This window comes from Palaemon carinicauda, chromosome 3, assembly GCF_036898095.1.
Source record: "Palaemon carinicauda isolate YSFRI2023 chromosome 3, ASM3689809v2, whole genome shotgun sequence".
NCBI classification, from domain to species: domain Eukaryota; kingdom Metazoa; phylum Arthropoda; class Malacostraca; order Decapoda; family Palaemonidae; genus Palaemon; species Palaemon carinicauda.
In genome coordinates, this window is record NC_090727.1 from 150,194,996 (window position 1) to 150,219,395 (window position 24,400).

Genomic DNA, 24,400 nt, shown 5'->3' on the forward strand with positions numbered 1-24,400 from the left:
AACTCACGCTGACGGCTATGGAAGGGTTTCAGTTCCTGTGCAACGTCCTCAGAGTCTGGCCATCCATTTCTTGTGTAATATAAAGCTCTAGCCAGTACAGCATCATGCAAAGTTTCCCTTGCAACAGATTTCGCAGTTACAGGAAGAGAGTTCACCTGGTGCCTGTTAAATGCAGTTGCTTCTTGTGTCCAGTTTACAAGCTTATCTGATGCATCGGAGTCACAATCTGGTAAAGGCAACCGTGAGAGTGCATCAGCATTTCCATTGTCACTTGAACGACGTAATTCAATGTCATAATCATAAGCTGCTAACTGTATAGCCCAGCGTTGTATTCTTGCAGCTGCAAGGACTGGAATGCCCTTCCTGGGTCCCAGAATGTATGACAGTGGTTTGTTATCTGTAATAAGGGTGAATTTACGACCATATAAATATTGATGAAACTTCCGTAGTCCAAAGATGATTGCCAAACCCTCACGCTCAATTTGGGAATAGTTATGTTCAGTGGGTGTTAACATCCTTGATGCATAAGCAATTGGTCTCTCTCCGTTACTGGTGATATGGGAAAGCACTGCTCCAAGTCCTTTGGGTGATGCATCTACTGCCAACGTCACAGGTTTACTCAAATCATAGTGCACTAATACTCCTGTTTCAGTGGTCAGCATTTTTTTAATCTCGGAAAAAGCTCTTTCACACTCTACTGACCAATGCCATTTTCTGTCTTTATGCAGTAATTCAGTGAGAGGTGCTGCGACTGATGAGAGATTTGGCACATAACGACGGTAATGGTTTACCAGCCCCAGGAAGGATTGCATTTCAGACCTTGATTCTGGCCTTGGTGCATCCGTGACTGCTGCAATGGCATCCTCCGTCATATGGATACCCTCTTCATCCACAATGAAACTCAAATATTTCAAGGAGGGCTTCATAAATTCACATTTCGACAAATTACATTTCAACCCATTGATGTGCAACCGCTCAAGTACCTTTTCAAGATTGTGTAAATGTTCAGCTTCGGTTCTCCCAGTAAGACTAATATCATCTATGTTGCATCCACAAGGTACTCCTTGCAGAACTTTATCCATTAAAGACTGAAAAAGTTGTGGTGCTGCTGAGACACCATATGGTAAACGGGTATATCTGTACAAACCAAGTGGTGTGTTGATTGTGACATATTTCCTAGATTCCTCATCTAATTCCACTTGCTGATAAGCTTGTGATAAATCTAACTTTGAGAAAGTTTTTCCACCGTTCAGTCGCTGGTAAAGTTCATCTGGATTTGGCATTGGATGTTCAGGGTTTTCCACATAACGATTTATGGTGACCTTGAAGTCACCACAGATCCTAATAGAACCATTGTCTTTTAAAACTGGCACTATCGGTGCCGCCCACTCACTATATTCAACTTTCTCAATAATTCCTTCCAATTCTAGTCTTTTAAGTTCTGCATTCACAGCATCCCTGATTGCATAAGGAACTGTCCTCGCTTTATAAAAGATTGGTTTTGCATCCTTTCTTACACGAATATGAGCCTTTATATTCTTGGCTGTACCTAGTTTACCATCAAAGACATCACCATATTTCCTTAACAGTTCGTCTAACTTTGAGGTTTTCAGAGTACCAGAATATAAATGATTTACAGCTAACTTTTTCCAGTCAAATTTAGCAAAATGCAGCCAGTCCCTACCGAATAAGGCAGGTCCATTCCCCTGTACCACATACACTGGCACTTCCTCCACTCTGTGTCCATGAACTTCCATAGTTATGTAACACATCCCGACAACTTCTATTTTTTCTCCAGTCATGGTTTTCAGCACAATATCGCTGGATTGAAGTACTGTTTTTTTCAGATGTTTAGCGTAGAACTCTTCACTAATCAGTGACACAGAAGCTCCTGTGTCCAATTCCATATCAATTGGTATCCCATTTAATTTAACTTTCACTATTATCTCAGGAACCTTATTGTGTCTTGCTTTCATTTTCTTAACACAGTATTTCAATGTATGCACCAATTCATCCTGCAGTTTGCACTCTGTAGTTTCTTCTTCCGAGCCGCTGGTCTCCTCCTCTGCCATGTTGACCGTCGATCGTTTCCTTCCTTGTCTTCCATATTTCAAATTTCGATTGACTGTGGTGTGATTTTCCATTCGGCACATTCTCCGAAGGTGTCCTTTTTTATGACACCCATTACACTCGGTATCCTTATGGAAACAAACATCAGCCTTATGGTTTGTCTTCCCGCAACGATAACACTTGAGAAAAGCTGTCGGCCCAACAACTTTGTTTACCTCCTGAGTTTGACCCTGAATCTTCGTGACGTTTTCATCAGCCATTTCCTGACTTAGCGCAATCGAAAAAGCTTTCTTTAAGTCAAGCTCCTGTTCACTTAATAGTTTCCTCTGTGCCGAGCGGTTGGCCAATCCAATAACAAACAAGTCTCTTAAAACTTCCTCTTGAAACGCACCAAACTGACATGTTTCCGCCAATTTCCGTTGCTCCGTTGCATAATCAGTGATGGATTCTCCTGGACGTTGTTTCCTATTGTAAAACTTGAAACGTTCAGCTATCAGGATGGGTTTTGGGTGGAGGTGATTTTTCAAAAGCTCAGTAAGTTCTTGATAAGTTCTTGATGAGGGCTTATTAGGGGCAAGCAATGTTTTCAGAAGTCCATATGTAGGAGCGCCGACGGCGCTCAAGAAAACTGCCCGTTTCTTATCTTCCTCTGTTATGTCATTTGCTAAGCAGAACTGATCAAACCTTTCGACATAATCTTCAAAGTCCTCGGATTTGTCATATGCTGCTATATTACCCAAATGCGCCATCCTTAATTTTCCCTTTCGTGAGTCAGTTCCTCGTCGCCATTGAAGTATATTTAGATGGAAACGAAACTCAGATAGATCCTTCCTGAATGACTTTATTTTTAAGACTAATTTATAATGATATACAGTTTAAAAGAAGACAAGATAGTTAACAGGGTAGTTATGCTTAATGAGTAGTAAGTATCTGTAAACACAAACATAACCTCTTGTAATAGGTAGTTATCAACATAAATACATAACAGGTAGGATCTTTCGTTAAGGATAAAAGGATGGGATGTGATAAAGGAAGTCGGAAGGCTGGGTAAGGATTATAAGGATATGAGATTCTCACACAGACACCTTACCTTGATAAATGGACGTTGTCATCTCCCTTACGGAGAGCATATTACAGGTCCTGCTTCAGTGAAGGTTGAAGAGCCAAGACCTGCCCAGCTCTCCTCTTACGAGATAAACCCTTTCAGCCCCATTGTGGGGGGGTCATTGGCCTGACCTCATGTCCTATTGGTCATTGGCCTTGGCTTCGTCTCCCAACACCTCCATCAATAGGCCTCCTCTCGACTTCTCTCAGGCTCCCTTTGTGGCAGCGCTGAGCAACCATGTGTTCTTTGAAGATGCCTGAAATGGGTATTAGGACAGAGTGTCGAAAGGCAGAGTGTCGAAGGACAGAGCGTCGAAGGACAAAGTGTCGAATTGACAAAGTGTCGAATGGACAAAGTGTCGAATGGACAAAGTGTAGAATGGACCAAGTGTCGAATGGACAAAGTGTAGAATGGACAAAAGTTGAAAAGAGAGAGAGATAGATTGGATTTGCTTATTGATTTTAGGCTTACGTCAAGCAATGGGACTTCAAGGTCATCCAGAAGATAGAGAGTTACAAGGAGTTATAAATGATTTTTGAGTTGATTATTCAATTAAGGCTTACGCCAAGCACTGGGATTACAAGGTCATTCAGCGCTTTTGAAAAAATAAAATGGATATAGGATCATAAATATACATCATACATCAATATAAGCAATAAAAATTTATTTATGAGAAGACATAGAATATGAAAATGCAAATGTATTAATGTATTAAAAAAACTTGTAGCAATATTTATTTAAAGATTGTGAGCGATGGCTCGAAGATATTGTAACCCATCATTGACGTCATATGTATCAAAAATACTTTTTAGTCTTAGGTTAAGGAGAGCATATTTCTTGTATTTTCTTTTTACATTACGGCCTTGTTGAATTTGTCCTAGAATCATTTCAGTGCTGGCCTGCTCCATACGAAGTTTTCGTAAATGTTTGTCTTCTGTTGGGTGGCAAATCTTCACTCTTCTATGAAAAGCATTATGCCACCCTTCAACGGAGTTATTGGTCCTAGGCAAATCTTTTGCAACTCTCTCGTGAACTGACCACAAGTCAATTTCATATAATGGCTTTCTTCTTCTTCCCCTCTGGACGATTCCAAGCCATGTAGCTTCAAAATATTGTAAAAATTCTCCTAATGTTTCATCGGTTTCATCATCTAAAGACTCAATTAACTTATTGAACAGAGCACAAACATCACAGGGGGGAACAAATGCAAGAGCCTGAATTTGCTATATAATAAAAGGATTATTACGCTCGTTATACCAGTTATATAGTTAAAGGTTAATTAGGTCGTTAGTTAAATGGATACTGTATTCTCTCTCTTTTTATCATTTATATTTTATCATTTATCATTGTTATAATTTCGACACATTGTCTGTTCGACACTTTGTCTGTTCGACATTTTGTCCATTCGACACTTTGTCCTTCGACGCTCTGTCCTTCGACACTCTGTCCGCGCACGCTGAAATGAGACCTCTGAGGAGTAGATGGGCATAGGATAGGTGGGCGGGTGGTGAGGCTCAGGGTAGGGTCCCAACACTTGTGGTATTTCGACCGGTCCTTGCTGGGGGAAGTCTTTGTATGAAAAATGCCGCAATGACCTTCATGAATAACACTTTTTCTATGGCTTATTACTACTTCTACCTCTTTCATATTTTATGAGCTATCTCCCACCCTGTTGTCCAACTTCTCACCATTTCACTGTCAAGGTTTCTGAGAAGGGATACCATTGCTGGGATTGGAGTTTTTACTTGAACCAATTGTGGGGGTTTTGCCAACTACCCAATAATATTTGGACCATAGGGGTGTTAGTATTCCCACATTGGCATAAGGAACTATTCTTGTGTTGAAATTTAGCCTTCGGATTCCATGGGTTGGTCAGTTTCATAGAGATAGGACTCTGCATTCTCTCCGATTTGCTTGCCCTTATGATTAAAGGGGGATGATTGTATTCTTGAAATGCTCTAGGTCCCATCGAGCAGGTTCAGCTTACAGTTAAGCCACTTTAATCATAGTGGTACCATCCCTTTGGGGTAGGGTAGGAAAGGGGTCATTAGTGAGTCGGCTCTCGCAGGTATCATTTGTGGAAGAATTAATTTCATGAAAGGTTTATATTTTCCATTTTTTTTTTTCATTTGTTTTATTATTCCCTCTTCCCCTCCCATAAAAAAATAATGAGTAAACTTGGTTTTCCTTGTATCCCTAGATCAAATGGCAATCCACAGACACTTGATAACCTCTGCTTGTTTAAATAAGGAAAACTCTGTTGACGACCTCGGCAATAAAAGAATTATTTCACCAGTACTTCTTTGTCCAGTGTTATTACACTGTAGCCTTTTGTTCCTTCTTCTGTAGGACCTCAAAGGGCTTAGAACTTTCTGGGTGAAAATAAAAATATGAAATTTTTTATGTTGTGTAGGAATTTCCCTCTAAATGAATTATGAAATATTGTACAACCTTTTGAAGCCTTCTGGGAAAATTACAATCTTCTTCTTCTTCTTCCCAGCTTTATCCCTATTCGGGGTCGCCGTTTCTAATGAGTCTCTTCCATCTCCCTCTGTCCTGTGTCATTTCCTCCCATACTCCCTTCTCCCTCATATCATCTCTAATGCAATCTCTCCACCTGGTCTTAGGTCTTCCTCTCCTTCGTGTTCCATCCACCTCCACGTCCATCACTTCTCTTGCCATGTGTTGCCCTTCTCTTCTCATCAGGTGGCCATACCATCTTAACCTTGCCTCTTGCACTTTCTTTGATGCCTCAGTGACTTTTACTGTACCCCTAATATGTTCATTTCTAACCCTGTCCTTTTTGGTTACTCCACTCATCCACCTAAGCATCCTCATCTCGGTTACGTTCAACTTTCTACCCTCTGTTTTCTTTAGGGGTGCTGCTTCCAATCCATATGTCATTGCTGGTCTGACCACTGCCTTGTGCACTCTGCCCTTCAATCTTATAGGGACTTTCCTTTCTGGGAAAATTACAATAATTAGGTTAAAACTTTGAAATGACAAAGTGTTCAAATACTAAAATGGCCTTCATTTAAATTAAGAATAAAGAAGTGCATGGTCTTTGTAACTATGGAAAGCTATACAACTCCAAAATGTTTTTAACTGAATTTGACTTCGTGCTAAAGGATACTGATCTCCAAAGGGATGCAAATAAAATTACAAGAATCATTCTCGAACCAGTGTGGCATATTGCTTCCTACAGGGAAGGGCATAACAATATGATTAGTGCCTGTGAGTGTCTGGAGAAAAAGGTACACTTGCTCAAGGTTATTTAAAAATATGTGGTCATGGTTTGCTAGTTAGAGCTGGCAATGAAACACAAACATTGCTGCTTACTAATTTTGCTTTATTGGTTCCTTCCAGCATTTTAACTTTAGAAATATTTGGAGGACACCTCTATGGTATATCCTCTTTTGAGAATTCATACAGATCTGTACAATAAATTAATCCTATAGCTTGATTAAAAGTTGGGTGTGGAGATAACTTTTTTCAATATCAGATGAGGAAGATGCAACACAAGTAAGCAGTACTGCTTGCGTTTCATTGCCAGTTTTAACTAACAAACCATGACCGTATCTTTTTAAGTCACCTGGAGGAAGTGTACCTACTTTTTTTCTTCAGACCACTGAATCTCCTTCCTTAGGTCCTGTGGTGGCTGCTCAGTGATTTGGCAACTCTCCCAGCTCCCCCATGGGGTAAGTATACATTTTGTTTAAGGTAGTACATGTGGGCATAAGTCTTGATGAAATGTGAAATCATTGGCCCTTCTACCTTTTCTTGTTCTCCTCTCGACGATATGAAGCAGCTGCAACAGTTACATGCTGGTCACTTACGCACCGTGGAGCTTTTCAATCAGACTACTCTGCATTAAAGCACTCTTCCATCCTCCTCTCAAAGAGGAGGTTTGGTCAGTGTCTTTCATTCACATTAGTCCTGATATCTGGTCTGACACTTCTGATGTTATCACCCTTTAGTGAGATTGGTGTTCTGTGAATTAGCACTAGATCTTTTTAAGCTCTGTCTGGGTACTACTGACAGAAGCTCTAAGGGCTTCTTCATATCTCTGATTAGCTGTTGGGAGGTCATTGGAGTTGCCTTCATAACTCTCGTACTGATCTGGGAGTAGAAAGGATGACATGTCCAGGGAAATAAAGAACCTTACAGTTTGTTTCTATGGGTCTGCCTGTAACCTAAAGATAAGTTTTCAATATAAAAGGCAATAGTTTATATATTTTTAGTTAACAATATACAAATTATTTAAGCAATTTGTATTTTTCCTAGCTATTCAAACTTGAATTATTCAAGTTACACATCCCGCCTCAAACACACCGCTCAGTCCTTGACTCAAAGGTCAAAAGGGACAAAATACAATCGGATGGCTCCCCCCACCTACCTCCTACTAACTACCTCACTTATCTTTTTACGGAATAAATGGCTGTTCTGGCTCAAGTTGAACACATGCTGCTAATCAAAGGACTCAAAAGTTTATAGTTAAGAGAAATACAAATTACAGTAGAAATATGTGATTTTTCATTCATATTTAACAAGTTTTCATTTAGTTGATAGTCTATTAAAACTTCCATGTCTGAGTGCCTCTTTTACTTAATGATGAGCTGCTTTCATCTGATTAGTGGTCTCTGGATCAGTAAGCATTCTGCTTGCAAGTAAACAATTCCCTGCTGATCAGTAGATTATTTTTAAGAATCACTTACACATTCATATATGACAAGTGTTCATTTATTTGATAAATTTTCTAGTGATTTGTTGAATAATAATTATAATTTAGGACAACCTAGCAAAGTGAATTGGGCCAGTATTAATAGGACACAAATTACATTTCTGGCATTGATTTTTATCAAAAAGGTAATGAAACTTAGAGGGCTGGAGTACTAGTGCTGCTAGAAATGTAGAGGATAGTGTGGTTTTGTCTACAGTAATTCTAAGACAATAAAAGACTGTAGGATACCGGCCACAGGAATCGTACTAAAGGACAGAAGGGGAAGGGAAAGGGTTTTATATTTTACAGAGAAAGGTAGTGGCAGGTATGCCTCCTACTTTTGGCTGCAAATCAAGGAAGCATAGTTTCCTATACCGGCGCCGTCTTGGGCGACAGAGGAATAACGATTCCCTAGCCTGAGACATTGCCGGATATAAGACATATCTTCTAGTCCACACAGGAGAAAGGTGGCCGCAATTATACTACCCACTTTCGGTTGTAGACTAGGGAAGTCGAACTTCTTATGCCGACAACGATATAACCGGCTGGGGAATAACTATTCCCCTCTCGGTAGCGTTGTCGGCAACAAGACAATACCCTGAGTTACTGTCGTATTTCAAAGCCGGGATACTCGCCGGCAAAGAAGATCGACAGAAAACACTATCCAAGTCAAACCGGAGTACACTACTCGATGGCGAAAGACAGGGTTCTCGCCTGGGCTGGCGGCACTCAGGGGAAAGGAAGGGTTTATCCTCATTTCTCTAAAAGAGAAGCGTATCGAATTATACTAGTAATTCTAGGAGATATCTATATCTCCATCCGAATTAATAAAAATGATACAAGAGGTTAAACAGGGGATAACGTTACTAAAGTATACTAAAACGAGTTAGGCTAGCCTAACCCGAGTCGGAATCTCGGCTACGCTGATACCACCGAGGCCCTATCGTATACGATAGAAACGTTTATTAGGAAGAGGAAATATTACATGTGTAAAGCTTATCTTCACTAGTATAATTTTGCCCAACTTGCTTGAATTTCTTTATAGCTAATTACCGGGAATGTCGTACTACTAACTAAATAAAGCATTTATGGCGTACGACAGCGGTCTTAATGGCCGCCTCCGGGGATAGCAGTGCTCCGCTTAACACACCTAAATTATGTTAATTTAACTGTGAGAAGGGAGCCAAAAATTATACACAGGAAAGATTAAATACTCAACTTTCCAGAGGATGAAGATGGTGGAGATTCCATGATAATATTCCTTGAAAATAGTAACAACACCGAGAGCAATGTGGGAGAGTACTGTGCTTAAATGGCTACGATAAAAGGAATGATACGCCGTAGTAGTATTGGGAGGGGATCCACCGGGTAACCTTGATAACGGCTCCCCTTCATTTTCGCCACTCTTCCCCCTCAAAGCGTAAAATCTATTCGAGGTGAAGATTGCCATGTGTCGTATCAAGAAATACGTCCCCTGATATTATGAGATCTCCTTAAATGTTATATTAAGGATATTCGCTCCAGGAGTTAGAATTCTGTGAACCTCTGGTTAATTCTCTGGGAGTATCACTGTAGCCAAATATCCCTTAGAAAGCTGCCTAAAGGATCCTTCCATCAGGACGACATGGCTGAGTCCAAAAAGATAATTTCTAAATTCCTTCTCTTTAGAGGAGTGAGAAACTCTCCTTTTATAAAAGTTGATATTAACTGACTTGCCAGAAACAGGTGTATGCACTGAATAGGCACCTGGAAAGCCCATTCCCAAGAAAGAACAATTATTAGAGTACTGTAGTAGAAACAGGCACATGCTCTACATAGAGGATTGGTATAGCCCCATGTTGAGTATTTGGAGCCTCAGAAACAGCATGTTCATGCAACAAAGGAGATTCTGATTTAAACATTGATGACAAATAAGTGTCAACTGAAAATTTCACTACAAAATACATGCTGCATGTCAAGTTGCTTGTCAGAGCTTCCATTAAGGAGTTAAGAATTTAAGATGGCAGGTGCGGGAAGCAGATTTTGTTTACACTACCACACTATTTACTATCCCCCTCTTTCCCAATGCTTATTTTCAGCTGGAACAAGGGTTTTATACTGTATACATCGAGGCAAATTTTTTTTTTCAATTATTTTTTCTATAGTAGTAAAAACTTTTAATTGAAGAATTAACAGCAACGGAATTCTAAGATGCTTCATTCAAATAATTTAGAATAACAGCAAACTGATGGATCACAAATTTATCCCTAATAGGATGACCACTTTCCCATCATTTCCTTGATTGTAGGATTTAGCGTATTGAATGCTGGTAGTTTATTCTCATAATTAGGCGACTTCTTCGTCGCCTTCTTCTTTTTGGTGCCGTAACGCACCCACTGCACCTCGTTCCAGGACATGCACTCCGGACACGTGGCGGTAGGGGAACACGCACTGCCCCTACACGATGAACACAAGGAGTGCGGGTCTACTTCCGGTTTCGTTAGAAACGCTCCACACGATTTACCGGCCATAGGCCCAGGACAACAGTGGGGATGCTCCATAAAGCAGTAGGAAGCACTATGAGACACAAGAACGCACAGGGAAAGCAAAGGGAAAAGCATAAAGGAACCACGTGGGAACCGCGTGAGACACAAAGGGGTCGAGGACACAAAGAGTCACACTGGGATTAAGGAGAGCGGCGAGATGATATCGCGACACGACCAGAGAACTTGCTGGAGGTCGAGACCTGAGCAAGCATCCTCTCTGACCCAGGGTTAGCCTCAGGGCGCGTATCACTCCGCCTGAGGTTACCCCTCATAGAAAATGGGTATAGGGTAGGCTATACAAAACTCTGGTCGGTTGGGAGGAGATCCCAGATACTCCTAAGAAAGTAGTTTGAGGTAAGTACTGTTAGGAAAAATACAAATTACTTAAAAATTTGTGATATTTTGAATATTTACCAGGTACCATAGTAAATCTTATCCACCTCCCCACTTCTAAGTGGGGTTTGAATCAAAAGTGAAGGATAATATTTAACTAAGAATATTAGTGGTGTTCCTTTTCAATATTAGGGCTAGGTAATATTTTCAATCTATATGTTGAGTGAGGCTTTATCTCAAAGCATGTACCATAATGAACACTGGTTAAGTATTGAAATAAGATATATTATGATTTTTTTTATTATAACAAATTGTATTAACTCTTTTCAATGTATTTTGTGTTTCTAACATGAAAAAAATAGCCTTATAGTTTAAAGTACAGTAATCAGCACAGTTGTACATGCTACTTTCACATACCTAAATCCTTCGAGGTACAGTATCTATTACTGTAGAATGTAAACTTGTTTAATGTGTATAGTCGTGCTTACCTGTATATAGAAACCATGTTCTTTTAATGTTGATGTTGAACCAGATTTTACTTTTTTCTTTTTTCCATAGCGTCTAATGGTAACCCGCAGTCACCGCAGTCTCTCCATTATATTGACCCTAGGAATCCTAATCAGTATGTCAGAGCCATTCAGGCAGTAGGAGAAATAATTGAGGAATATGACGCAGACAAGTTCTTCCCAGTTCTGGGCTTTGGCGCCAGAATGCCTCCAGATTTTTCCAGTGCATCACACGCATTCTTTGTGAATGGTGATCCCTCAAATCCATACTGTTTTAAAGTTGGAGGTAAGTCTTGCCAGTTATTTCATGCTTTTGATTTATTTATGATGTAGAAAAATTGCTATCACAGGTAATGTAGACTACATTACCTTAAAATACCAGTCTCATAAGTGAGGTCTATTGAATTGTTCTCTTACTTTTCTTTAGCTTATCTTTATTGGCTGTGGAGTATCAGGTAATGGAAACGTTATAATTATGGATGAAACTGTCCCTAACTCTCCATCCCTAGTCCTTTTGTGTTAGAATGAGTTACCGGAATGTCAGTCTCGTTTCCATAGATGTTTGTTTCTAGAAAGTTCATGTCGACCGTGATTAAACATTTGTAAGAAATTAGAAGTATATACTAGAATAGAGTAAACCCCTAACTTCTAAATCATTTTTGCTTTTTTTGTGGCAGTAGTAGACTGCCCTTTTTTTTTTGTTCTTTTAGAAATTATGCCATTTGGTGTTAAATCTCTCAAATTGAATGGAAAATATAAAGTCAGGGATTGAAGCACTACTGTACGGTAATATGATTGGCTATATAATATTTATTAGATTAAACAAAAGCTTGTTAATAGTGCAGAATTAAAAATGGACTTTTAATGTCCATAGAAATGGGACAGAAGGCTAAAATCTGTTGTGCTACAGATACTCGGTCTGTAGAGGAGAGGAAGGGGGTAGGATAGAAGTGGCAACAGGGGCAATGCATGTTTTGGAGTTATTTAGTAAATGGCAAAGAAATGTATATAAAATTTTTCATTCTAAATTTGGCTATACAAAATATTTATTAAATAAAATTGATTCAGATAGATATACTGGGAAAAAATTGAGTAAAAGGGAATCAAAACGATAGGGATAAGGGTACCATAAAAGAAATAAACCTAGACAGAAGTGAACAGTAAACACATGTTAATAACTGAAATGAAAAGGAAATAGGAAAGAGGGAACAAGCAGAGAAAGTTTTTAGCTTTTGGCATTAAGTAAAATTAATATGGGTAGAATATAGTAGTAGAAAAGTTGGAAATTCTAAATAAAACAAAATAAGGATAATAAGGACAAAGAAAAGTGAAAAGGATAATACAGAATAAGGAAGCGAATAATGGTGTAAGGAATAAAATAGACTGAAATAAGCAGGGAAATTGCGTGAATAACAGAAATAAAAATATAAAAGAAAAGAAAATACAGTAATAAAGAGGAAAGAATTTGAGAAACCTTTTAGTGTTTGGGCCAACTCTCCTTTTACTTGTAACATTACTTAACAGCAGCATACTCTACTGAAAGGTGATTTAGTTGGCCGCTGTTTAGTAATTCTGACTGGTGGTTCAATTTACCAGCCATGGTTAACCCTTTTACCCCCAAAGAACGTACTGGTACGTTTCACAAAAGCCATCCCTTTACCCCCATGGACGTACTGGTACGTCCTTGCAAAAAAATGCTATACAAAATTTTGTTTCATATTTTTGATAATATTTTGAAAAAATTCAGGCATTTTCCAAGAGAATGAGACCAACCTGACCTCTCTATGACAAAAATTAAGCCTGTTAGAGCAATTTAAAAATAGTATACTGCAAAATGTGATGGGATAAAAATAACCCTTTGGGGGTTAAGGGTTGGAAATTTCCAAATGGCCCGGGGGTAAAAGGGTTAAGTGAATTTTCAGTGTATATTTTTTTTTTTTATAATGGAATCAATAGTTCAGCAGTGTATAGTGTAGTCGAATCAGCAGATAAGGAGGTTTTACTGTATATGGCAAAGTGGTTATGTAAATGTGAAAGAATGTTTGTAAAAGAATGCTTCTAGTTAAACCCTTAAAAATGTAAATGGACAGGGAACTAATGAATCCTAGTAGAACCTGATGCCTGTGATGAATTATCAGTTATGCATCATTTCAATGAGCCTTCCCTAACATTTATATTGCTTCTCTCTCGAAGCTGATTAAATGTCGACGTGTACCCTAAAGACATAATTTTATGGTTTTTTTTTATTTTAATAGCCCTGCCCTTTAATGGAGTACTGTATTGAGATTATATGTCAGTCTATGGCAATACATTAATACCATACCTTATGTCGTTACTGTATTTCCAGAAGAGAGACTGTACATAAATGTACCTACTGTATTCTCCTCTGAAATTGTTATTGTTCCTAAATTTAAGTGTACAGATAAGATACAAATATATAAGTACAGTATGGCAGTGTATATGAATAAATACAAATACAGTGAACCCTCGCTACTTCGCGGTTCGACCATCGCGGATTCACCACTTCGCGGATTTTTTTCATAACCCATGTCTATACATATATTGCGGATTCCGGAAATATCGAAAATACCGCGATGTGACCGATGGTGCGAGATTGGAGAAAGTAAGGAAAATTGAATCATGATTGATTTTCAATATAAATGAAACTTTGAGGAGCAACAAAGATATCATTTGTTAGAGAGATAGAGAGAGGTAAGGAATGGGAGGTAGTGAAAAGTAGCCCACAGAGAGAGAGAGAGAGAGAGAGAGAGAGAGAGAGAGAGAGAGAGAGAGAGAGAGAGAGAGAGAGAGAGAGAGATAGGTAGAGAGAGAGAGAGAGAGAGAGAGAGAGAGAGAGAGAGAGAGAGAGAGAGAGAGAGATAGAGGGGGGTTTAAATGTAATAAACAAAAAATTTGATAGGTTATAACACATTGGTGCTTATGTAATATCAACTGTATACTGTAGACGGTTTGAATAAGTTAAGAAATGGTATAAATGATACTTTGTTAGTGTATTCGTACACACTCAAGAGCGGCAGCTAGATGACAGCTGATCTAATCACAGCCAAAAGTAAAAAAAAAAAAGTCAACAATACTCGATTTTTAAAACACACCCGAAATTTAAAAACAAAAGTACACGCTTTCTTAATGTGCAATTAACTATTTAAAGAGTGGCAATTTTCTAGAATAAAATGATATTTCCCAAAAAATAGTGGTTTGCTGATGAAATCGGATGCCCTATTTTTGGCTATGATTGAAATGGATGTAGACTCGGCCTAATTATTTCATTTCGTATTTAATTGACACTAAGAAAACTAATTTTAGTTTCTTCATCTAAATGTAAGTATTGTATAACACGAAGAAGAGAGAGAGAGAGAGAGAGAGAGAGAGAGAGAGAGAGAGAGAGAGAGAGAGAGAGAGAGAATGAATCAGCTGTTGTAATCAAATGGCGTGTTTTTGTTTCGTGAGAATTTCATCGCCACGACTTTAACAACAACATACTGTACTGAACTTTACAGTATTATACAGACTACTGTAATATGATAAAGTAAAATATTTGTAATCTATTTTATATGAAATGGGGCTATTTTTGTTTTGTTTAAAATTTACATTTACGTATGTAAAACAACTCTCTCTCTCTCTCTCTCTCTCTCTCTCTCTCTCTCTCTCTCTCTCTCTCTCTCTCTCTCTCTCTCTCTCTCTCTCTCTCGTAGATTGTTTTCCTGCTTTGCTACGTATGTATGATTTTATATAGATACGGTAAATAATATTTGTAATAACATATTTTATAAAAGCTTTTACTGTAATATCATTATTTATCACTTTCATCATGCGGGTTAAATTCCTTAGTTTGTTTACTGAGCGTACTTTATGACGCCGTCGTTTCAGTAATAACCAAATCAACATACTGTACTGAATAATCAATATAATTGATGCAAAAACTAACCTATAAACAGATGTGTAAATGCGTTTGTTTCTTCATTAGGATCAGAGATAAACGTAAACAAAACATTAGTTGCCATTTTTTATCGTGCTTTTTGGCGTGTTTAGGAAACGCATGATATAAAGTCGCCTTTAATATTTGTGCCTGTTTTAGTTTAGGGTACTGTATTACATGCATTAAGTGTTCTGTACATTAAAGGGTAGTTTGTTAACAGTACTACGTACAAGGGAAGGTTTTAAAAGTCTGAATATACATGTTAAATAAATAGGTAAATATGGTGTTACTACTTCGCGGATTTTCACCTATCGCGGCCGCGTCTGGAACCTACTGTATCTACCGTGATAAACGAGGGTTCACTGTACAGTACAAAATCAGCTATCCAATTTGGGAACAGGTATCCATTTGAAAAGATTCAAAAGGGTATCAGTCGTAGATATATTTTTTTACATCTAGTCGTCGACTTTACGACCGAGATCTGGACGTATGTCGAACTTAAAGAGTGAAATTTCTGTAGATTGATTATGTTGTGTCATGATTCGGTAGTCATCAGTCATATGTTATCAATATTTCCTTACTGATATATCATTATTTTATTTTCTTGTTTCATAGGATATCTTATGCTATATTAAAGCATTTTTGTATTCTATTTTTCAATTTAGAGAGCATTTTAATAATCAAGAATTACTGGCTTTTTTTTTTTTTTTTTTTCACCTTTGGTTGTGATCAGCTGACCTTGAGGTCCAGCTACCATATCGAGAAATATGCACTTGATGATTAACAAGGCGTATCGTTTACATAATTTCTCAACCTATTCAAAATATCTTCATGATGGACATTACATCGGCACCAATATGTTACAGGATATAATTTTAAATATTAAACTTAGCCGGTGAATATATGATAGCTGACGTCTCCGATGGCTCGACAGATTCCAAAAACTCGCGAGCGATCGCCATGAAGGTTGCGGGTGTGCCCACCAGCGCCGACTATCGGCCAGATACCGCATATACTTGTAAACAGCTCCAGTTCTTCTCTGTCGGTTTCATCGACAAGTCGATTCCACTCGCTTTATGACCTCGAGTTTTCTACCTAATTGGTGAAGTACTTGGTTTTGGTTTTATTGCTTTCGCCGTGTTGGATTATTCAATACTATCTTCAAAAGAAATGCTTTTGAAAGGAGAGTAAAAGTGTTTTGCCCTTGCTTTTTTATCTCTGGTTTTTCCATAGAGTAAAGATGGCCGACCCTTCCCTCAGTGTACGGAAGTGTGTTTTTAGGCTTTTAGTAATGATTTTATCACGTTATAAATTATTGTTGATAATTATAGATTTTCCTGTATATATTTTATATCTCACCCGCCTTTATTAGGCCTCTTCGATTAGCTTTCCATTTATACTAAACATCAAGATAAATTTTATGTTTTGTTTATATGCGACCTTTACCTATTCCTCCCTAGTCCGAGATGTAGGCGGTCCTAACTTGGAAACCGAAGTTAAACAACGTTGAGCCCATTCAACTTTTATTTTCGTTAAGTTTAAATCATTTGCTCTGTAAGAGTTATGAAATGAATATTTTTTTAGAAAATATTTTAAGAAAGATATTCTTTGAATAGTCTTCATGCTGTTTTTTCAAAGATGAACTAACGTTTGGTTTAGTTATGCTACGCAGTTTGCGCTCTATCGTTACGATAGAGAAAGAGAGAATCACGGTTTCACTTTGCAGAAAGAGTAAATCGATTTTGACGTTTTGTTCATTCTTCTTTCAAACTGAAGTGTTTTAAATACTAATTTAAAGGAACTTGTTAATTTTCAATTTCTTAGTCCTTTCAGTTTTTTCCTTTGGTCAAATAACCTGTTCATTGACGAAGGGTGAGTGGGCAATTCTCTTGTGTGTGACAAGAGAGAGAGAGAGAGAGAAAGAGAGAACGATCCGATCTTTATTCTCGTCCCAAGTAAGGAGTTTGGGAGCGAGTAACGTTCTCGATTCAGTTTTTTACTCTCGTCCCAAGTCTCTGTACGGGGAGAAAGGATAAAACGTTTTTAGTTTTTATTCTCGTCCCAAGGCACTGTACGGGGAGAGATTGAAAACGTAGTCTTTAATGAACTAGAGTTTAGTCTCCTCCCCAGTCACTGATCCTTTTTAACTTTATGTATTTCCGTTTTATTCGATATATATGTATATGTTTTTTTGATTTTTGCATGTGTGTTTCATTTTGTACTAATGTGCTTACATTATACGACTCATTTCGCAATTATAACCTTTTGATGTAAGGGAGAATTGCGTGCTTCAGGTAGATATCAGTTTTATTCATGCCTAATGTGAAATTCTTGAAAAATACGATATCAGTGAAGTGAGTGCTAGAAAACATGTGCTGTGTTGTGAAGGGTTCGTTTGTTCGTGCTTGTCACTTGCCTAGTCCGAGACCTCTTTCAGGCTCCCATGCACCAGGGAGAAGGAATGTCGTAGGACCTAAGGGAGTGAGGAGTGTAAACCAACGAACAGATGTTCCCTCAAAGGTATCAGACGTTGCTCGACAAGCACGTCCTTGCCTTAAGACAGGAGAGATGAAGTTTCTCCTCGTCATCCGAAGACTTTTCGCAAAAGAAACCTTGGCGCAAGGTTTCTAGACCCTTTAAGCGAAAGTCAGTCCCTTCAGGACAGGTCCAGCGTCCTGGCTGTAGCCATGGGGACAGCTCTGACCCTTTGCAGTCGTCGGAAGACGGTTTGCCTATTAAACGCAAGCGTAACACGGGGTCCGAGGGTCGCGGTAAAGGCAATGTTTTGCCAACACAGACGTTACCGTCGTCTCGGCCCGTTCCGACTCCCGTTGATCCTAAATGGGTTGTCCTGCAGGACATGCAGACTAAGCTTGCCTCCCTTATGGAGAAGTATGACGTTGAGCAGGTTCACGATGAACCTTCGCTTTCGAGTCGCCGTTACGCTAAACGAGACTCTGGCCGTCAGCCGCCCAAACGAGCATTTACTCGTCCTTTTGACGTTATGAAACGTGATGTCGGTAGTTTGTCACGTCAGTCACGTGACTTGGATCCTCACTCGCTGCAGTCCCGTGTTGACTTTCAGCCGCTGCCGCAGCCTCGTGTTGACGTTCAGCCGCTGCCGCAGTCTCGTGTTGACGTTCAGGACGTTCGCCAACCAGCTCAGTTGCCTTGTTTTGACGTTGAGCGTCAAGCACCGCAGTCAAGGGTTGTTTTGACTGCTCAGTCAAGGCAGTCTCGACTTGACGTCGAGCGTCCATCAACTCCTGTTGTTGTTGCTGGTCAGTCCTTTCAGCAGCGACATGACGTCGCTTCCTTGACTGCTACTGCTGCTCCTTTGCGTGTGGACTTTGCCTGTCAAGCATTGCCACCGCGGCAGGTCTCTCCTTTTCATGAGACTCGGCAATTGTCGGACGAGGTTCCTTCAGATGAGGAAGTTGCTGATCCCTCTCCTACTGATATTCCTTTGGGGACTTTGTCAGACAGAGAGGAGCCTAAAGCTGCTCAGCCCTCTATGGACTTTAAAAAAATCATGCTGATTTTTAAGGATCTTTGTCCGGACCATTTTGTAACTGCTGCTCCTCGTTCGCCTTCGTCAGAGTTTACACTAGGCCTAGCTACTTCGAAGCCGTTGTTTTCTAAGCTAGTGCTCTCTCGCTCTTCTAAGAGAGCTTTACGTTTGCTAGGCGACTGGTTGATCACCAGGAGGAGGTTGGGGGAGACAGCCTTTGCTTTCCCTCCTTTTAAACTGGCTTATAGAGCGAGTTTCTGGTATGACACGGGAGAAGTTCTCGGCTTGGGAGTTCCTGCCTCTGCCCAGGGAGACTTCTTAAGCCTCATAGACTCTCCCCGTTGCCTGGCCATGAGACGCTCCAAGATTTTATGGTCGGCTTCAGAGCTAGACCATCTCCTGTTAGGAGTTTTTCGAGCGTTTGAAGTTTTGCTGTACAATTATGTCATGCATAAACAAGGCTATCAGGGATGGCTCCAATGATCTGACAGCCACGTTCTCTGCAGGGACAAGGCTATCAGGGATGGCTCCAATGATCTGGCAGCCACGTTCGCTGCAGGAGTACTTAAGATGTAAGTGCGCTCAATGTGTTCATTGTCAAGACAAACTTCACGATGAAGACTACCAAATCTGTCTTGGCAGCATTAAGGGAAGGCGACTGGATGGTCTCTCTCGACCTTCAGGATGCATACTTCCACATCCCGATTCATCCAAACTTTCAACAACATCTGAGGTTTGTGGACGGGAAAGTAATGTACCAATGTCGAGCACTGTACTTCGACCTCATTCCTGCTCCTCTTGTTTTTACAAGGCCCATGCAAAATGTAGCAAGCTTTCTACATTTTTTGAGGATTCAGAGCCTCCCTTTATTTTGACGACTGGCTAATCAGGGCGTCATCATTATATCGCTGTCTGGAGAGCCTCTAATGGACATTAGACCTAACCAAGGAGCTAGGTCTCATAGTGAACGTAGAGAAGTCGTAACTTACAGTACCCCATCCCAGACTATTCTTTATTTGGGAAGGGAGATACAGTGTCTGATTTTTCGGGCCTTTTCGTCTCCCGCAAGAATGGAACAAGCTCTGTTAAAAGTCCTTCACTTGCAAGAGAAAAACAGTTGCTCTGTAAGAGTTTGATCTAGCCTCGTGGGAACTCTTTCATCGCTGGAGTAGTTTATCTCTCTGGGGAGACTCAACCTATGCCCTCTCCAATTTCACCTAAACCATTGGAACAAGGAGAAGGGCTTAGAGAGTATCTCTTTCCCAATCTCCAACTCAGTCTAGACATGTCTGACTTGGTGGGACAGCAACATCAGACTTCGAGAAGGTCTTTCTCTAGCGATCAAGAACCCAAACCATGTGTTGTTTTCAGATGCATCGGATTTGGGTTAGGGAGCTCCACTGGACAGTCTGGAATGCTCGGGTCTTTGATCCACGGATCAGAAGGAACTCCATTTAAGGCAAGTAACATCTCTCCTTTGGCGAGATTTGTGCAAGGAAAATGAATGTCTTGGCGGACGGCCTCAGCAGAAGAGGACAAGTCATCTCCATGGAGTGGACGTTGCATAAGACTGTGTGCGAGAAGCTATGGATGACATGGGGTCAACCCACCATAGATCTTTTTGCGACTTCTCTGACAAAGAGGCTCTCGACTTACTGCTTTCCAGTTCCAGATCCAGAGGCAGCCCACATAGACGCTTTCCTGCTGGACTGGTCTCACCTGGACGTTTATGCGTTTCCACCTTTCAAGATCCTAAACAAGGTGCGGCAGGAGTTCACCTCTCACGAAGGGACCAGGTTGACATTGGTTGCTCCACTCTGGCCCGCGAGAGAGTGGTTCACAGAGGTACTTCAATGGCTGGTAGACATTCCAAGGAGTCTACCTTTAAGGATGGATCTCTTACGGCAGCCCCACGTAAGGAGTCTTCATCAAAGCCTCCCCGCGCTTCGTCTGACTGCCTTCAGACTATCGAAAGACTCTCAAGAGCTCGAGGATTTTCGAAGGAGGCAGCCAGAGCGATTGCGAGAGCTAGGAGAGCATCTACCATCAAGGTCTACCAGTCGAAGTGGGAAGTCTTTAGAGACTGGTGCAAGTCATCATCCATTTCCTCTTCCAGTACCTCTGTAGCCCAAATTGCAGACTTTCTCCTGCATCTGAGAAATGTTCGCTCCTTCTCTGCTCCCACTATTAAGGGCTACAGGAGCATGTTGGCTTCTGTGTTCAGACATAGAGGCTTAGATCTGTCCAATAATAAAGATCTCCAAGATCTCCTTAAGTCCTTCGAGACCTCTAAGAAGCGTCGTATGGCAACTCCTGGATGGAACTTAGACGTGGTCCTAAGGTTCCTAATGTCCGACAGGTTTGAGCCATTACATTCAGCCTTCCTGAAGGATCTCACCCTCAAGACGCTTTTCTTAGTGTGCTTGGCTTCGGCTAAAAGGGTCAGTGAGATCCATGCATTCAGTAAAAACATCGGCTTTTCTACAGATAAAGCCACATGTTCACTTCAGCTTGGTTTCTTGGCCAAAAATGAACTGCCTTCTCGTCCTTGGCCTAAGTCGTTTGATATACCTTGCCTGTCAGAGATCGTAGGCAACGAGCTTGAAAGAGTACTGTGTCCAGTTAGAGCTCTTAAGTTTTATTTAGCTCGTACCAAATCCTTATGAGGTGGAGCTGAGGACTTGTGGTGCTCAGTTAAGAAGCCCTCATTGCTTATGTCTAAAAATGCTTTATCGTATTTTATTAGATTTTTAATCCGAGAGGCTCATTCTCACTTGAGTGAAAAAGATTGTTGCTTGCTTAAGGTCAAGACGCACGAAGTAAGAGCTATAGCAACTTCCGTGGCCTTTAAGCAAAACAGATCTCTACGAAGTATTATGGACGCGACCTTTTGGAGGAGCAAGTCGGTGTTCGCTTCATTTTACTTAACCCTGGATAGGTACGGTCCTCGGACACCCCTTTAAGGGTATACTCGGACGCGAACGACCCCGACGCCAAAAAAAATTCTTGAAAAATCAGTTTTTGCAGTAACCTCCTTTTTTCTTTTGCCAAAAAAAAACTTCAATGAATGCTTAAAACAACTGTAAAAATAAATACTACTCATCTGCAGAAAAACTATTTATTATAAATATTTTAAAAAATTAAGTAGAAAAAAAAAAGACCTGACATAAAAATTCATAAAAAAAAAGTTTATACATATATACACAAATCCGTTTAGGAATTGATTCTTGAATGTTTAGGACACATCTTGATGTATTTTGGATGAAGTCAGACCCATGGAGGTGAAGATCTGAAATGAGAAAAAAAGGGTAACTTTTTTTGGCCAAAAAAATTTGTCCAAATTTCATGAATTTTTTTGGGTACCCAAATGAAATAGGAAGTGGCTAATTTCTTTAGGGAATAAACATATGTTATCCTAAAATAGAAATATGTAAAAAAATCTTCATTATTTTGTAAATTACATTTATATCAGGGGCCATATCTAAAGGTAATTTTTTGAGTACTTAGAAATTTCGTAAAAAAATACATATATTTAATATATAATATGATATTTATGCAGGTAAAAATATACCAAAATATCACAAATTCTATAGGGAACAAGAATATATATAGATAGGGCAGCTTACGCTTCGGATATGTCCACAAAATGGCCGCCAACCACACTGACTCAGACTCCCTAATCTGCCACTTGAAATGTAGGAAGGGTATGTCAATTTCAAGGTGTTATTTACTAATCTAATTATTATTGGATATGCATAAAAATTGTATGGTGGGTTGCTGGATAATTGTCGATTATTTTACGACTATAAAATTAAAATTCTGACCCAAAAAAATTTTTTTGAAGGGAAATAAAATCGAAAAAAAAAATGTAAAACAATATTTTAGCTAAAAAAACTTGATGATATTCAATCAAAAAAAAAGTAAACAAAATTTTCCGACAAATAAACATCTAGAGGAATCATTACTCTGTGATAGTTCCTTAGTACGTAGTAAATTTGAAAGAATTGGGAAAAAACGAAAAAATGGCAATCACCGGAAAATCGAACACATACCTATATATACGCCATATCTGGCTAAAAAAAAGATAGGCATGGGTAGTCAGATCATCTAGAAACACTTTCCAACACTATAAAAATATAAGTTTTGCGACACTACTTGCCAATTCCTTACGGTAACATGACTAAGCAAAAAAATGCAAAACAAATAAAAAGGGGCACTCGCGGAAAAATGGCTAACATTCTAATATACGGCATTTCAGAAAAAAAAAAATTCAGCCACGTGCTAGGCAAACCATCAAGGCACATTTTCCGACAAATAAACATCTAAATGAATAATTACTCTGTGATAGTTCCTTAGTACGTAGTAATTTTGAAAGAAATGGGAAAAAACGAAAAAATGGCAATCACAGGAAAATCGAACACATACCTATATATACGCCATATCTGGCTAAAAAAAGAAGATAGGCATGGGTAGCCAGATCATCTAGAAACACTTTCCAACACTATAAAATTATAAGTTTTGCGACACTACTTGCCAATTCCTTACGGTAACATGACTAAGCAAAAAAATGCAAAACAAATAAAAAGGGGCACTCGTGGAAAAATGGCCATTCTAATATACGGCATTTCAGAAAAAAAAAATTTCAGCCACGTGCTAGGCAAACCATCAAGGCATATTTTCCGACAAATAAACATATAAATGAAATATTACTCTGTGATAGTTCCTTAGTACGTAGTAATTTTGAAAGAAATGGGAAAAAACGAAAAAAGGGCAATCACAGGAAAATCGAACACATACTTATATATACGCCATATCTGGCTAAAAAAAAAATAGGCATGGGTAGCCAGATCATCTAGAAACACTTTCCAACACTATAAAAATATAAGTTTTGCGACACTACTTGCCAATTCCTTACGGTAACATGACTAAGCAAAAAAATGCAAAACAAATAAAAAGGGGCACTCGTGGAAAAATGCCCAACATTCTAATATACGGCATCTCAGATAAAAAAAAAGACATGCACGTGTTAGCCCAACCATCAAGGCACACTTTCTAACACATAAACATGAAAAAAAAATCAATAATATACGGCAATTCCTTACTACGTAGTAAATTTTTACAAATATTGAAAAAAAACAGAAATTGGCAACCGCAGTTAAATACCCAATATACCAATAACTACGTCGTATCTGACAAAAACAAAATCACGCATGGGTAGCCAGATCATCTAGACACACTTTCCAACATTAAAAAAGCAAAAGTTTTACGACACTATTTCGCAATATCTTACGGAAAAATGACTTGGCAAAAAAATGAAAAAAAATGAAAAAGGGACACTCGCGGTAAAATGCCCGACATTCTAATATACGACATCTCAGATAAAAAAAAAGACATGCACGTGTTAGCCCAACCATCAAGGCACACTTTCTAACACATAAACATGAAAAAAAAATTAATAATATACGGCAATTCCTTACTACGTAGTAATTTTTACAAATATTGAAAAAAAACAGAAATTGGTAACCGCAGTTAAATACCCAATATACCAATAACTACGTCGTATCTGACAAAAACAAAGTCATGCATGGGTAGCCAGATCATCTAGACACACTTTCAAACACTAAACAAGCAAAAGTTTTACGACACTATTTGGCAATATCTTACGGAAAAATGACTTGGCAAAAAAATGAAAA

The 24,400-nt window shown here is 39.2% G+C and overlaps 1 protein-coding gene across 2 annotated transcripts in view; it reads left to right on the plus strand.

Annotated features, from left to right (window-relative positions):
- LOC137638636 (copine-8-like) overlaps positions 1-24,400 on the plus strand; it is a 99,357-nt gene that overhangs the window by 59,504 nt on the left and 15,453 nt on the right. For both annotated transcript variants that reach the window (XM_068370891.1, XM_068370892.1), the window contains one exon: positions 11,312-11,545. In XM_068370891.1, coding sequence (XP_068226992.1) covers positions 11,312-11,545 — 234 coding nt within the window. The remainder of the gene's footprint in view (positions 1-11,311; positions 11,546-24,400) is intronic.